At 41.5% G+C, this 16,558-nt stretch overlaps 1 protein-coding gene across 2 annotated transcripts in view; it reads left to right on the top strand.

Annotated features, from left to right (window-relative positions):
• The first annotated feature begins 2,399 nt into the window (after window positions 1-2,399).
• NAB1 (NGFI-A binding protein 1) overlaps window positions 2,400-16,558 on the top strand; it is a 44,773-nt gene continuing 30,614 nt past the window's right edge. For both annotated transcript variants that reach the window (XM_040642773.1, XM_040642766.1), the window contains exons 1-2: window positions 2,400-2,685; window positions 12,914-13,751. In XM_040642773.1, coding sequence (XP_040498707.1) covers window positions 12,933-13,751 — 819 coding nt within the window. In that variant the 5' untranslated portion in view covers window positions 2,400-2,685; window positions 12,914-12,932. The remainder of the gene's footprint in view (window positions 2,686-12,913; window positions 13,752-16,558) is intronic.

The following is a 16,558-nucleotide window of genomic DNA, read 5'->3' as shown; positions in this document are numbered from 1 at the left end:
TGACCCTCCTTCTGACATAACATCGGAAGGCCAATAATAGGCTAAAACTATGTCACATGCCTAGTCATTCACCTCACTTCATCTTATCACCACAAGAAGGGTTAGCATAGCACCGTAAGATATTTTGAGAAAAAGAGACATTTACATAACTTTCATTACAGGATATGATTATAAATGTTCTATTTTATTATTATTGTTGTTAATCTCTTACTGTGCCTAATTTATAAATTTATCATAGATTAGTACAGGAAAAAACATAATATATATAGGATTTGGTATTATTCGTGGCTTCAGACATTCACTGGGGGCCTTAAAACGTATTCCCCGAGGATAAGGGGGCACTATTATAACTAGTCACCAGGCAGAAGAAAAAATATCTGCCCTAACATATTTCCTTTTCAGCATAATGTTCAATACCGGCCAAACATACAGGCTCATGAAGAGAATTCAATGCAGTTTCTGCCAACTCTGGAAACAATTCTACTGGGAGGCTCGATAGTCCAGGTTAAGACTGCTCATTTCGGGACTTGTGAATCACTAATTGTACAAAATTATGGAAGAAAGTTATTTTCATTGTTAGTTCAGAACCAACAATGTTTGCAAAACATCAAGATTCCAGAGAGAAACTAGATTTTCGCAGATTTCATTGCTTGAAAATTTCCTAACCTGTATCTTTCCAAGAAATTGTCTTTATTTTATAACAACCTGTTAACTCTCTCTTTAGCAGAACAAGGTCCACAGCAGCAAAACCGTAACAGTAAGACAAACTTCCAGCAGTGACTTCCTCAGCTGAAGAATTTGAGGAAGCAAGCATGCTTATTCATTTGATATATCAACACAACTACTCCATACAGAACCTTTCACTCACACTGGAAGAAGAGGTTTAATTATATATATCCCATTATGGTATTACTCATTTTTTCAACATGCTTTTGAAAAGAAAAAAAAGTGCAGTCCTTTAATAAGGTCTTTTTCTTTCAGTGTTATCATCCCATCCCTTCCTGCAACATAAAGATGTGGTATGAAGAATTTCCCATCTCAAAGAATGCCTTGTATCCCCACCAGCAAAGTAGGCACACTCTGGGAGGCCAGCCAGGATGTGGGAATGGCTCCCTATAAAACTGGATTTTTATATGTATGTTAAAACGGGATTTTACCTGTATTCGCAGCAGTTGTAGATTTAGGAAATGTGTTAGATCCTTCAAAAACAAGCACATTGCTAAAATTCGGGGAATTCTTTCATTTTCCCGTTTTTGCAGAGAGGATAGATTCTAAAACAAATTTCCAATTTTGGGGGGGGGCAATAGTTGAGGTACATTTATGGAGATGTTTCAATACTTTCTTTGGTTAGAAAAGTTTATGCAAACCAAACTCGAAAATTCTATAGCGTGCCTCGGGAACTCTATTTTAATACACCCCAGGACTGTTCTAAGCGCCATCGGATTTCTTCACCGTGGAAATTGAAATATTAACCAGTAAAATAACAGGCAGGTTTTCAGGAGGGTTGAGAAGAGTGGAATTAAGTTACCCGGCAAGCAAGACAGTCGTCAAAGCTGCACTTCGGGTTTGTCGGTTCCCACTCTTCCCCTCCTCCCCCACTCCTAACGCCAAGACAGAGCTGTGGAGGGGCAAGATGGGCGAGGCAGTCTCTAGAATCGCCAGGTTTTTTTCCAGCGCGGCGCACCTGCCGCCCCCACTCCGTGCGGTCGCAGCTAACTTCCCGGTGGACGCCTCGGACCGAAGGGCAAGGGGCGCACCTGGCGCACCAGCCTCCCCGGCGGGGGCGAGCTCGGCGCCCAGATTCGTGGGCCGAGGGAGCTCTCTATTTTTTTCAAGTCAGCCTCCCGGAGGATATTGGATTTGGCGGGGTGTGCTCTTTGAAATACTATATTGGGAACCTCACACATTAAAAAAGAATTTCTTTTTTTTAAATTGCAAATCTTCCCGGTTCACTAGGCAGCTGGAGAGCAGGCCCGAAGCGGCGTCCCCTCCCGCCCTCCACCCCCGTTTCCCTCCTTCCCGCCCCCTCCCCCCGCCCGGAGCGGGACTCGCGGGAGCCGCCCCCTCCCGAGCGCCCACTTGGTTCCTCCCAGCTGCCGTGTGAATGGGCCGCCCTCCGGATTCCGCGGAGGGGGCGGCGGGAAGAGGCCGAGCCCGGGCCCCGGCGGCCGCCGCCCCCGCCCCCGCCCCGCGGCGGCCCACGCCGGGATCTGCGTCACTCGGCCGCGCGTGGGCGGGAGCCGGAGCGGCGAATGTAGCAAGAGCGGAATCTCCCAATGTGACAGCGCGCGGGGGGGTGGAGGGGGTGGAGGCGGCGGAGGCGGGCGGGGGAGGGGGAGGGTGCAGCGCGCGCCGGGAGGAGAAGGGAAGGGAGGAGGAGGGAGGACGCGGCGGGGGAGGTGCCGCTGCCACCGCCCGCGCGCCGGAGCCCGAAGGAGCCGCCGCCGCCAACGCGGCCGAGCGGAGCGCCGTCGGGGCTGGCGGGCAGGAAGAAGCGGCGGGTCCGAACTGGGGGGGGAGCAGGGAGAGCGCGCCCACCACCTTCCCTTCCCCCCTCGATGGGAGCGGGGGCGTCCCGGCCGCCGCAGCCGCCTGAGGAGGGAGAGCTGGGGGCCGTCACTTCGGAGTTGGGGCTGAGCCGTCCTCGCGGGAGAGCGTGCCAAGACCGCTGCAGCCACTGGCCGAGTACGTACCTGCTCGCTGTCCGCCAAGTGCGAGACGCGTTGGCGCTCGTGCGGCCGCGGGCGAACTTGGGGCGGCAGTGTCCGGGCCGCGCTGGCACCCGGGGGCCGGCGTCCAGGGGAGCGGGCCCCGCGCGGCCGCCACCGGAAGGAGAGGGCGGCATCTGGCTCGTGTGGGCGATTCCCAGAGAAATTCGGTGCGCCGGGGCAACGAGAAGAGGGCGAGCAGGGCAGCGGGCCTGAGTTGCGCGCGTCTTTCCTCCCGAGAAAACCGGGGGGGTGCGAGGCCATTCTCCTAAAGCAACTGGGGTCGTCGCGCAGGGCGCGGGGGTTGCGTGGTGTAGTGTGCGTGGTGGATGCGCGCGCCGGTCCCAGAGTTTTGCAGCCACCTTCCCCAAGGCCAGAATCTTTTTGTTGGTTTGTTTACTTTATAAAAATATTGCACTTACAGTCTTAATTTTTGTCTTGGGTATCTTCTCCTTCCGAATGTAGTTTTCTTTTTAAAAGCGGAAGGAGAGTTTTGCTTGGAAGTGGCTTACAGAAACTTGGCACCAAGGTGCAGGGAAGCGAGAGACTCGTGCTCCCTAAGGCCGAGCATGGAATTTGCAAACACATGTGGGACATACAAGCCTTGGACGCAGAGTTGTGTGACCTTATTCATGGAGGAACATTGCAAGTGCAATCAGATTTATGGTTTTCAACCTCAAGGTTCACAAGATTAAGATATGAAACGACACTTCCAAGTAAGCCTAAATGTTCTAAGGTCTCGGAAAAGGATAATTGAGTTGGAATATGCACGTATAGGTTCTGCAGACCAAGTTTGCAGCAGGTGATCAGAAGGAATCTTTGACTTGCATATAGCTTTATCCTACTCCTTGCGATCCGGCGGGCATGGAAAATTTGGGGGTAGCTGTCAATTTAAAATTTCATGCGAAAGAGTTGATTTGGAGTAACCTGTCACTACCAGTTGGTTTGCCAGTGACTTGTCTGCAAACTTAAGGAGTGCAAAGATCAGAAGCTGAGAGGGAAATGCTCAGATCTTGTTTAAAAATATTTTGGCAGTTTTAATAGATAATATTAGATTGCATAGGAACAGAGGAACGGAATTTAAAATAGATTAGTCACGTAGGCAATGCTAGGCTGTTTTGTTAGAAAAGTGTGCACACAGTGAATTACCTTCTTAGATTTTCACTTTTTTGAAAAATTTCCCTTGTAAAACATACCAGATTATGACACATCATAATTTATATGTGGGTTTCAAGAAGAAGTATTGGAAAAGGATGCTTAGGATTTACTTTATTTTGGAGTGGCGGCTGATATTTTCCTGAAGACTTAAAAGGACAGCTTTCAATCTAAGTTCCAGTAAAAGTGGCTCTTAGATTCAAGGCTATCCATTTTCCTCCGTTTTTCAGTGTTGAGACATTTTAATATTGTCCTTTAATTAAATTTAAAAATTATGTTATCCTTACAGGTATTAATATGCATGTAAAGGTTCTCTTAAGAACGTGTGGCTGTCTGGCAAGGTCATCCTTCTTTATTCTTGTTTGGGTGTTGGATGCTGGACAGTTAGGTTTTGAAATAAAATAATTTCAAGGAACCATTGGACAGTTTCTTGTTTTAATTTTATTAGTTTAGTATCTTGTACGAAAGTTAAAATGCCATCCTGGTATTAGAAACACTTCATATTCCTTGGCCCTGGTCATTCCCTGTTATATGTGAATGAATCAATAGTAATAATAAGAACATTGAGGCATTGTAGATTTTTTATTTTATTTCATTTTGCCTGCTAATCGTGGATGTAATTAAAATGACAAATCCTTAGGAAAACTATAGCTGATAAAAGGAAATTTAGTAAGATTATATGTCTAATAAATAATTTGGTACATTTAATAAATAATTTACATGTTGTCCTTTTTCAGGATTATTAAACAATTTAATCTCAACTAAATTAATTTAAAATTTTCCCTTTTTGTGACCAGTAAATAACATCCATCGTCCTATAAGGAAGTTAATATATTTTCATTCCCCTGGTTGTTAGAGAATCAGTTAAAGCATTCAGTAGTTTAATCACACTTTAAGGACATAATGGTTTATTAGTAAAGATTTTGGGGTTTTGCACTGTGGATGCTTTGAAAGAAGAAATTAAATGTATTACGAAGTGGGAGAGATTTTGGGGGTTTGCACTGTGGATGCTTTGAAAGAAGAAATTAAATGTATTACGAAGTGGGAGAGACCTTTGAAGAACCTATTGCTTGAACTTTAAATATTATTTATTTATTTATTTTTAAAGATTTATTTATTTGACAGTGAGAGAGAGAGATTGTGCAGGGGGGAGGGACGGAGAGAGGGGGAGAGAGTCTTAAACAGATTCCATGCTGAGTATGGAGCCCAGTGTGGGGCTTGATCTCAGGACCCTGAGACCATGACCTGAGCTGAAACCAAGAGTCAGACCCTTAACCAGTTGTGCCACCCAGGCTCCCCTGAACTTTAATTAATTATTCAAAGTAAAAGGTAGTTGGATGGAAACAGAAGTATGTCAGGCTTTTGTATCTCTCTCTTTTTTTTTTTTTTTTAAGATTTTTATTTATTTATTCAACAGAGATAGAGACAGCCAGCGAGAGAGGGAACACAAGCAGGGGGAGTGGGAGAGGAAGAAGCAGGCTCATAGCGGAGGAGCCTGACGTGGGGCTCGATCCCAGAACGCCGGGATCACGCCCCAACCCGAAGGCAGACGCTTAACCGCTGTGCCACCGAGGCGCCCTCAGGCTTTTGTATCTCTTGACCTGAACTCTGTTCTAAGACTTGGGCCTCATCTATTCCATTAGAAGTCTGTTTGTTTTGTTGGTGCTGTTCATGTGCATTATGAATATGGTGTTTTATGTTACTTTCATGGAAGTGAGCATTTTATAATATGTTTTGAACGGTCTAAGATCCTGCTAATGTATAATTGCTTTGCATATGCATATTTCATCGTGGAGTTTATTAAGTATATTAAGGAATAAATAATACCCTTTCAAGCATAAGATTTTTAGCCCCTTTGTTTTGGATTTAGTTTTATCTTACCTGCTTCTTTCATTCCTTTTAGTGGAATGAAGAATAGTAGTTATGATATTAAATGCAAATTTTCTTTTTGATCTGACATGTTCAAAAACTAGTACAATAGTAGAATATACGCTCTTAAACTTAATAATGAAACAAGTGGGAAATCTGAGAAGTTGGTGCTGGAAAAAAATAGTAATTCTCATCTTGTCAGAATTCTCACAGCTAAAACATGGCATTAAGCTTTCAAATAGTTTGTCATTTCTCAATACCTTTTATTTAGGGGGCTGCACAGTTATTTTGCACGGTATGTTAATTTAATTTTAAGGAGAAATTTCTGGAAAAAGCATGCCTTCTGCATGCTCAGAGGACATTCATGTTTGTTAAATGACTTGTCTATTGGTTGATTGAGGAATTTCCAGCCATATCCTATGAAGGGGTCTGTAAGACATTTTTTTTCTCCATCTTCATTCAGAATTCAGAAAAAAATCAATAAGAGGGAACATTATAAGTTCCCCAAATTACCATTAATTCATTAGGAGCTATATATTTAGCTCATAGCTATGACAGTAATAAGATCCTGAATATTTTAAGATCACTGAAGGCTTACTAATAAATTTGCCTGGGTAAATTATTTGGTACTTGAAACATGCAAACACCAACTCTGCAATCTTAAGTAACCCATGATGTAACTAAACTATATTTAATTATTTTAGCTTGAGTTCTAGCACTAGGACAAAAGTTAGAAGAATTCATTTCCTAGGCTTAAGGCTTATCCTTGCCTGAGCCTGGATTGTCATAAACCTTTTCCGTTTCAACCTGTGGTGTACCCACCGCACCCTTCTCACCGTGCCCCCTATACCGTGAGGCTCCATTCTTCCAAACTCGGCAGTACTTCACAGGCTTTAAACACAGTCTCTGCCCTCAGGTGTCCTCATTCCTCCTTACCATTCCCAGTCCCTGCGTTTCACTCCTTTAGCATGCACTGGGTCTTCATCTCGATGTTGAGAGGAAAACAATCTGGTGGAACTAATTCACCTTAATCTGTAAAATGACTCATGAGCTAACTCTTCCCAAGTTTTTTCACATTTTTTATAAATCTGTAAGAGGCTGCTGTTAACTTAGACAGTTTTAAAGTAAAAATTTCAGGCTGTGTTGGGAGGAAGGAATTTATAGTCCTTTGCATAAAAAATAAGTCAGATCTTACTGGGATTCTGCCCTTGCTTTCTCCTCAGTCCTGAAGAGGTTTTGTTTGGAATGCCACAGACTTCATAAAAGTGTGTGTATACTCTGTGTGTGTGTGTGTAATTCCTACATTATGAAGAAGAGGATTCAGGAGTAGTGATTATGAATCCATTTGATATGTGTTATTTGTGGATAACTTATGTTGCATTTTAATTTATAGAAACAAAGAAGGAAAAGACCTAGAATCTTTCATGACCTCTTAAAATGCTGGTGTTGGGACTGGACTAACACATGAAGTATATTATAGTACTAACCACATGTAGTTCCTGTATCTGGAAATACATCCTTAGATCTCTTGGAAAAATAACCATGTTATAGAAATCCAAATACAGCCTTAAGTAAGAAGTATTGAGGATGAGAGAAGGTAGAAGCTTTTAGGGAAAGTAGTAGTTAAAGTTATGGGTTGGTCGGTCATTGGGACACCATTGGGATACCAGTTTACAAAGAGCATCCCTTTTGGAATATGAAAGGAGGCTGCTGATCAGATATTCTCAAATGTTGGGTTTCATTCAACAGCAACCTTTATAGAGATGTTATTCTACATTGAACACTTGGCTAGAAGTGGGGGATAGAAGATGAATGAAATCCAGTTTCTACCCTCAGGGAGCTTATAACCTCAGTTTTGCAGAGCTTGGTGAGGTTGCTTCTTTATTCCATGGCTCCTTATGCATAACACTTAGCATAGCATTTATAAATCACAGTGTTTAAGTGTCCACTTGTTTGTCTTCCTTCACCCCTTTAACTCATTCTCCATGAAGGATCATTGGAATAAATGGGGAAAAAAAATGAGAAAGTGTGTAGGGTTCAGAGAAGAGAGAGGACACCTACACCAAGGGGGTGTGGGAAAGGCTTTATGGAAAAGGCCAGTGGAGGTGGGCAGGAGGGAGTATGCTGGCACAGGGGCAGGGAGTGGGAGGCACATTCAAGGAATGCCCAGTGTATCTGTTTGGCATAAGCACAGGGCCATGTTAGGGACCAGAGAGAAGACTGGGAAGGTATAGGTTTGGGTCTGGGATGCCTATATGAGAAGTTTGAATTTCTTTCTCTTTGCAGTGGGGAAATTTGCATAGGTGGGTAAAGAGCCACACCTGTACCTGTATTGCAGTGTGGGATGTATTAGATGGTAAGAAAGCTGTTTTCATAGTTGAAGCAAGAAGCAGTGAAAACTAGAATTAGGTGCTTTTGAGGCAGAGAAAGAAAAAAGGATGGTGATATGGCTTAAGGAGATGAAGACTTGAGGAAGGAAAAAGAAGAAAGCACAAAGATGAAAGAGTAATGATGCAACTAAAGAAGAGAGTTGGGAAGAGTAGATCTGGGATTCCGGAAGAAGGGAGGAAAATGGATACTTGCTTTTGGACTTTTGAAATTTGAGATTTTGACAAGGTGGTAGTTGAATGCAAAATTATCAGAAAAATGATTTGTGTTGATGGTTATCAAACCTGTCCGTTATGAAGAAAAAATTACTGATGTTCACTGATAATTTTAGTATTTGTTGATTGAAAATACGTATACTGTAATGGCAACAGCTACTATGAATTCGGTTATGCTTTTAAATGAGTTTATAAGGCAGGGAAGAGAGCATGATATGCCATTAGTAAAGTCAGGTAGACAGCATTTCAAGGAGATCTTTCAGACTGCAGGGAGGTTAGAGGGAGAGGCCCGTGGTAACTCAGTAGTTACTTGAGAGCTTTGATGGAGTCCTAGGACCATGAGGCAGACTGAAGCTTCCTGGAATGGATTGAGGCAGTGAAGGCCCTCTGTCCTACACTAAATCCCCACATCCCAGCTTGGAAAATATAATAGAAGTTTTGCTTCCCATAGGCATATTGAGTGCTTCCTTGTGGTTCAAGGACAAAATAGGAGTTGAGCAGTCAAGTTTTCTGGGCAACCTCTTATTTCATTGAATAGATTAATGAGTAACAAATGCCAACAAATGGCCTTAAACAAATCCATTGTTTAATTCCTCTTCCTCTGGAACTGACCAGGCTGAGCAATGTTTAAGCCGGTGCAAGTGGAGATTTCTGTGTATAGGTAGTAGGCCTTTGGTTTGGATTTTGAATGCGGTAAAAATTAGTAACTGGTTTCTCTTAACTGTGGAATTCATGTAAAGGTCAGACTCAGCGTGGTTGTTCCAGCATCCTGAAAAGGCTAGGTAACAGTAGTTTTCAGCTGAGTAGATTTACTGTTCTATTAGCTACCTGTTTATAGTGGTATTAGGATCTTTTCCTATTACTTCAGATCGGAGAGCTGCAGCTAGAAGCTTGCTCTTGGTTTATTTGACCTTCATGTTGAAGCATGAATAGATACAGCGTTTGTAAAAACAGAAAATCTCATCTTATAAGAATTTTCTTTTAAATCAAATCAAGTTAATGTACGAAGTGGTGGGTGTTTAAATTATCACAACAGGCTTTTGTAGGAAACTGAAACATTCTCCTAAAGCAAAAGCTTAAGGAGAAAACTCCTTTCGCAGCGGTAAGTGTGGGCCTTTAGAAGCCTCCTGGGACTCTGACTAGCTCACTTATTTATCTTTCAGCATCTGGTATCTTGACTTTAGAAATGCACACTTGGTCCTTTCAGTTATTATGGAGATAGTATAATAATTACTACTTTCTTACTGGTACTGCTTTCTTACCCCCTTAGGATCTAGGGGGTTTCCTTTCTTTCTGGGTAAAGATGAGAAACGATATAAATTTGAAATTAAATTTTTCCAAAATTATAGACGTTTTAGAAGAATAAAACAAGTTTGAGTCTTTAGTTCTCTTTAAGTTTCTCTTTTATGTTTGTCTAACATATATTTTTTTCTTATTGCTAATAAAAAGATTCGAAAACTATTGTTACAGATTTTCTCACGTAGCCTTTCCTCTATTCCCTAATTTTGGGGAGCACATATGATGAGATAATTGATGACACCATAAACCTTGAAAATTTATAGCCCTCTTAAAGGATTGTGTGAGCACGGGGTATTATATAAGACTGATGAATCACTGACCTCTACCTCTGAAACCAATAATACATTTTATGTTAATTTATTGAATTTAAATTTAAAACGATTGTGCACGCACATGTGTGTTTATAAATGTATTTTTTTCTGTATACTCGAGTTGGAAGTCTTTGATTCTGTTGCATTAGGTGTATGATGGGAAAGGAAGTTTCCTTTCTCCTCCCTCAGACACTTTCTAGAAGTCCTTCTGTTTGGTATAATGCAGTTCAATACAGACTCTAACTTATGTCTCTAATTCCCAAGAGTTGTCTTTTTGTGGGCTAGTGTACAGCCGGATGATATACACTCTCCCTGGAGAGTCTCCCTGGAGTGGGAGAACAAGTAGATACTCCTGTGGGTGATTTAGAAAATGCAAAACTGTTCTTATTCAGAGGGGTAAAGTGGCACGAACCGAAGGTAGACTTAAAGAATCTGGATGATCACAGAACATGTAGGAGTTTGTGGTGCCCAGAAGGTGTACTAAATAGGGATCTTCTAGTGTAGTTTGCCGAATTTGCCAAATCATGGGAGTCTCCAAAGATACAACTCAGTGACCTGGGAAATTGTATTTTTTAAAAAGATTTTATTTGTTTTATTTATTTATTTATTTATTTATTTGAGAGAGAGCTCACAAGCAGGAGGAGTGGCAGGCAGAGGGGGAAGCAGGCTCCCTGCTGAGCAAGGAGCCTGATACCAGACGCCAGGCGCAAGACTCCATCCCAGGACCCTGGGATTATGACCTGAGCCATCTGGGGGGTCTCGGAAATTGTGTTTCTTATTAGCACTGCAAGTGACAGTTCTGGGTGCTCTCAGAAAGCTGCTGCTCCCCAATTCAGTCTTTTTTTGTATCTCTTGTGAAGTCATCAGGTCACCTGGAAATACCCTTGTAAAATAAAGGACCATAAAATTTGAGGAGGTCACTAGTTGATCATAGCAGATTGTGGATGACACAGAGGTTGCTGAAGATGAGGCTTCCCAGAAGTCAGTCCTTCGGGTGGTAGGGAGGTGTATTCTCCTTGAACGGGATGACTTGAGACTAGAATTTTGATAGCATTCTGATTGATGGCATAAAGAACAAGTCCCAGATTTGGTGACCTCCTGGCCTTCAGAGATGTTGCTAGTACTCGTCTCTGTGCCTTATCTCCCAGGTAACTGTTGCTCTGTACTAGTATTTTGAATTGAGAGTGGAGCTTCCATTTTCCTCTGATGTACATAGATTCTTTTGCCTTTCTGCAGTTTTCTCCATAGAGGGCTACAGGGTCCTTTTTAATGCTAAAGTTACAAGTTGATTACAACATGTTTGTTTGTTTCTCTTAAATGGAAGTACTTGGCCAGCTTCTCTTTGTATGTGGGAGGTCTCCAGGCAACTGTGAATAACTTTTCAAGACTGCTAAGAGGTCAAGAAGTGCTTTGCTGGGTCTTGTTCTGTCTCTTTAAAAGCAGGCTTCTTAGTCTTGATTGGGCCCGAAAATTATGTTTATGTTTCTTCCTTGACTCTGTCTTAGGCTCTCTGCTGCTTCTTTGGAGGGCTCTTCCACCCTCCTCTGTTCCATCCTGTATCTCTAACCCTTACACACGCTGAGATGCCAGTCTGTTACTTTGCACACAGGGCAGATCTGTTGAAGCATTCTACCTTACGCCATCTGCGGGTGCCAAATGTTTAAAAGAGAATCCCATCATCCTGATTTTTCTGTATCCCCAACCCCTGTAGCACTTCTTAGAGTCTCACAGATGTAATTCCATAGTCAATCTATTACTCTTTTCTTCATGGACTCACAAAAAGTGCTAAAAAATGGTAGCCATTTACTCTCCTTCATCACTTATACCTAAATGATCACCAGGTCTTGTCATTTATTTGTTTGAATTTTTCCGGCTTTTTTTCTCGGTTCTTAAATATACCACCTTCTATCTTCTCACCTCCAATTCATACTGAAATCCATTTTCCTCTGCCTGCCAGACTAATCTTGCTAATTTTTCTTTATAAAATGGGAATTACCGTACCAGTCTCGAAGGGCTGCTGCAAGGATTACAGATATTTCTTGGCTTACAGTTGGTGTTACATTCCAGTAAGTCTATCATAAGTTGAAAGATGTCATGAGTTGCATTTCATGCACCTAGCCTACTGAACATCACAGCTTAGCCTAGCCCACCTTAAATGTGCTCAGAACATTTACAGTAGCTTACAGTTGGGCCAAACCATCTAACACAAAACCTATTTTATAATAAAGTGTTGGATATCCCATGAAATGTATTGAATACTGTTCTGAAGGTGAAAAGCAATGGTTGGTGTGGGTACAGAATAATTGTAAGCAAGTCGGTTGTTACCACTGTGCAGCTGACTGGGAGCTTTGGCTCACTGTCGCTACCCAGCATCAAGAGTGTCACTAGTCCAGAAAAAGGTCAAAATTCAAAATGGTATGGTTTCTACTCAATGCATATGGCTTTCACACCATCATAAAGTTGAAAAACTGTAGGTCGGACCCGTAAGTTGGGGACCATCTGTAGATGTAAAGTGTTTATCGTATTGTCTGACGCAATATAAGTATTCAGCAAATGGTAGCATGGTATACCTATTACCTCCTTCTGAATTTGATTAGTCTTCACTTCGCCGTCCATACCATGGAAGCAGTAAAGTGAATAGTCAAAACTACGGGATGTAGAGCCCTGTGGACCTTGGTTTGAGTCCTTAGACTTCTGCTTAACTAGTTGTGAGATTTCAGCAAATTACTTATATTCTTTATATTTTTCACCTTAAAATGGAAAGTTATACTGACCACTAGGATTGGTAGAAGAAGAAAATGAGATAACTTTTGTAGAGGGGGACTGCTTCCTTAACAGTCACTTGCTATGCAAATGCTCCTTGTCTTTGTTCTTCCCCTATGGCATTTGTCAATCCTGTAGTATCTGATGAAGAGGTTTGAGAATTTTGGAGCAAGTGTGATGAGTCTGTCCTCTCTTCTTCTTGCAGGTTAAGTCCATCCACAGTAATGGCCGCGGCCTTACCCAGGACCCTGGGGGAGTTGCAGCTGTATAGAATATTACAAAAAGCCAATCTGCTTTCTTATTTTGATGCCTTTATTCAACAAGGTGGCGATGATGTCCAGCAGCTCTGTGAAGCTGGAGAAGAGGAATTCTTGGAAATCATGGCACTCGTGGGCATGGCTAGCAAACCCCTTCATGTTCGAAGGCTACAGAAGGCTTTGAGAGACTGGGTTACAAACCCTGGCCTTTTCAATCAGCCACTGACTTCCCTGCCTGTCAGTAGCATACCCATCTATAAGTTACCAGAGGGGTCACCGACGTGGCTGGGGATATCCTGCAGCAGTTACGAGAGGAATAGCAATGCCCGGGAACCTCATTTAAAAATCCCCAAGTGCGCGGCCACCACTTGTGTGCAGAGCTTGGGACAGGGGAAGTCAGATGTGGTGGGGAGCTTGGTGCTGCAGGGTCTCGGTGAGTCCAGACTCTGGCAAGGCCACCATGCCACCGAGAGCGAGCACAGCCTCTCCCCAGCAGACCTCGGCTCCCCGGCTTCCCCGAAAGAAAGCAGCGAGGCGCTGGATGCTGCCGCCGCGCTCTCTGTGGCCGAGTGTGTGGAGCGAATGGCCCCCACGCTGCCGAAAAGTGACTTGAATGAAGTGAAAGAGCTGCTAAAAACCAACAAGAAGTTGGCCAAAATGATTGGTCACATCTTCGAGATGAGTGATGATGATCCACACAAAGAGGAGGAAATTCGAAAATACAGTGCAATATACGGCCGGTTTGACTCAAAGAGAAAGGATGGGAAACATCTCACACTTCATGAGGTAAAAAGCTCACGTTTTTCGTTGTATGTCTGTGGTATGTTTTATTTCGTAGAGATAAGCTTGGTATTAAAAGTAGCATTAAAAAACTTGAGGTGTTAGCAAAATATTAACTCTTTTATGAAAGTAGACCATATTTATCGCGTTAGGGTGTTTTTGTGTTGAACGTGCTGAGCTTTGGAACTACAGTGTGTGGTGACTTTTGGGAAAATACCAGAATTTAAGCAGTGAAAGCATAAAGTCTTTGTACTTAAAGGCAGTTTGTTTTTTAACTAAGAAATAAAATTGGGTTTTAAATATAACCATTCATTTAAAAGGCATTTGGGGAGCCTGGGTGGCTCAGGTCATGATCTCAGGGTTGTGAGATCGAGCCCCATGTTGGGCTTCACACTGGTCCTGCAGCCTGCTTAAGATACTGTCTCTGCCCCTCCCCTTCCTCTTTTAAATCAGTCAATCAGTCAATCAAAAAAATTTTTGTAGGCATTTTTTTAGAAAAAAATTTGTAAGAAGATGACCAGAACTTAAAAGTAATTTTTAGCTAGCATAGACAATAAACTTATATTAGATGAATGTTATCAATATTTACTATAGGTTTGAAAATTGTTTTGGTTTGACATTTGACATTAAAATTCTCATCATTGTATATTTGTAGCACTCTATCCAGAAATATTCTCCTTGAGTAGAATGCATATAAATCTCTTTTGCCTGTGTTCCCTTATTCTTCTTGTCCACCTGCTCAGTGCATCATCTTTAAGATGCAGCTCAAGTATAAGCTTAACTCTGTTCTGATCTGTTTTCCCACAAGTAAAATGACCTTCTCTTTCCTTTCCATTTTTACCCCTATCTACGCTACTGTCATAGTAACGTCAGCACTTTATTGTACTTATTTGTATACTAGTCTGTCCTTCGCAGTATATTTTGGGTTTCTTCAAGGCAGAGACAGTGTCTCATTCATTTTTATATCCTCAGAGTCTAACACACCCTATACATGCTTGGAAAATAAATGCATTTTCAAAGTTAAAAAGGCTATTTTTTTGCTAAATTTTTTTATAGCATTTATCCTGTAGAAGAAATAAAATATTCATTTGAATGTAATATTCCGTGTAAGAAACATTAGATTTTTTCCTCCTCAGACATGTACTTTGAACACAGAAGAGAATATATACTTACTGCAAAAATATTGAATCATTACAAAAGGATGTAAAGTATTTGAATCTGTGAGCTTTCAGATAGTTTTCTTTACGTAGACAAGTAAGGGATCGTATTTGGCACACTGTCCTCCAAATTCCTTATTTTAAAAAGGAAACTTAAAATATTGTACTCACAGTACAATATACTATTATATACCTTTCCAAGTGAATACACCTAGAGTTACCTTTTTTATTTTGGGGTTGCATTGTATTCCATAATGGGAACGTACCATGGTTTATTTATCTGAACCATTCATTTGGTGTCATTTAGGATGTTTCTAATTTTTTTGATACTAAATATGGTAGTACATGAACATTATATACATACTCCTTTACAGGCAGACTTATGCATGGTTTTCTATAGAATAGATTCCAACATGTAAAATTATGGGATCAAAGAATGTATAGATTTAATATTTTAGTAGGTACTGCTAAATTGCCTTCTAAAACCGCAACTTCTATAATTCCATTATTACATGCAAGTGTCCATTTCTCCACACCCTTGATAATACTGCATTTATCATTCTTTTTTTTTTTTTTTAAAGATTTTATTTATTTATTCGACAGAGATAGAGACAGCCAGCGAGAGAGGGAACACAAGTAGGGGGAGTGGGAGAGGAAGAAGCAGGCTCCCAGCAGAAGAGCCCGATGTGGGGCTCGATCCCAGAACACCAGGATCACGCCCTGAGCCGAAGGCAGACGCTTAACCGCTGTGCCACCCAGGCACCCTGCATTTATCATTCTTTTTAATATTTGCCAGTCTAACAGATGAAAAATTTTCACTGCTCAAATTTACTTTCCTTAGTGAGGATGAGTGTCTTTTTATATGTCTAACAGACATCCAATTTTATGTTCTTATCATTTGTTTTTTTTTTTTTTTTTTAAAGATTTTATTTATTTATTTGACAGAGATAGAGACAGCCAGAGAGAGAGGGAACACAAGCAGGGGGAGTGGGAGAGGAAGAAGCAGGCTCATAGCGGAGGAGCCCGATGTGGGGCTCAATCCCGGAACGCCGGGATCACACCCTGAGCCGAAGGCAGGCGCTTAACCGCTGTGCCACCCAGGCGCCCCTGTTTTAATGTTTTAATTATTTAATGTTTTAATTTGTTTAATGTTTAATTTGTTTAATGTTTAGTTGTTTAATGTTTTCATGTGTTTTTCTTACCTCTAAAAAATTTTGATTGGTTAGAACTTTTTGTATTTTAGGGATATTAACCTTTTGTCTTAAGTTGTAAACATTTTCCCGGATTATCATTTGTCCTTTGACCTTTCAGACTCATTTGCCATGTGGAAGTCTAATTTTATGTAGTAATATTTATTGATCTTATCCTGTAAGATTTCATTAGTCTAATTCTCTATTCCTTTACTGGTATAGAGTTACTTTAATTACTGAAGCTAAGTAATATATTTTGAAATCTGGAAAGGCAGGTGTTCCTTCAGTAGTTTGTATCGTAGCTTCTGTTTTTTTAGGTGGTCATGCATTTCTCCTTCCAGATGAAATTTTTATTTATTTATTAAAAGATTTTATTTATTTATTTGATAGAGAGAGCATGAGTGGGGGCAGGGGGCAGAAGGAGAGGGACAAGGAGACTCCCCACTGGGTGGAGAACCGGACATGG

The sequence above is a fragment of the Ursus maritimus genome, unplaced genomic scaffold, assembly GCF_017311325.1.
Source record: "Ursus maritimus isolate PB19 unplaced genomic scaffold, ASM1731132v1 scaffold_1, whole genome shotgun sequence".
NCBI lineage: Eukaryota > Metazoa > Chordata > Mammalia > Carnivora > Ursidae > Ursus > Ursus maritimus.
Note: the sequence above shows the minus strand (reverse complement) of the source record. Positions and strands in the feature narration are given on the sequence as shown.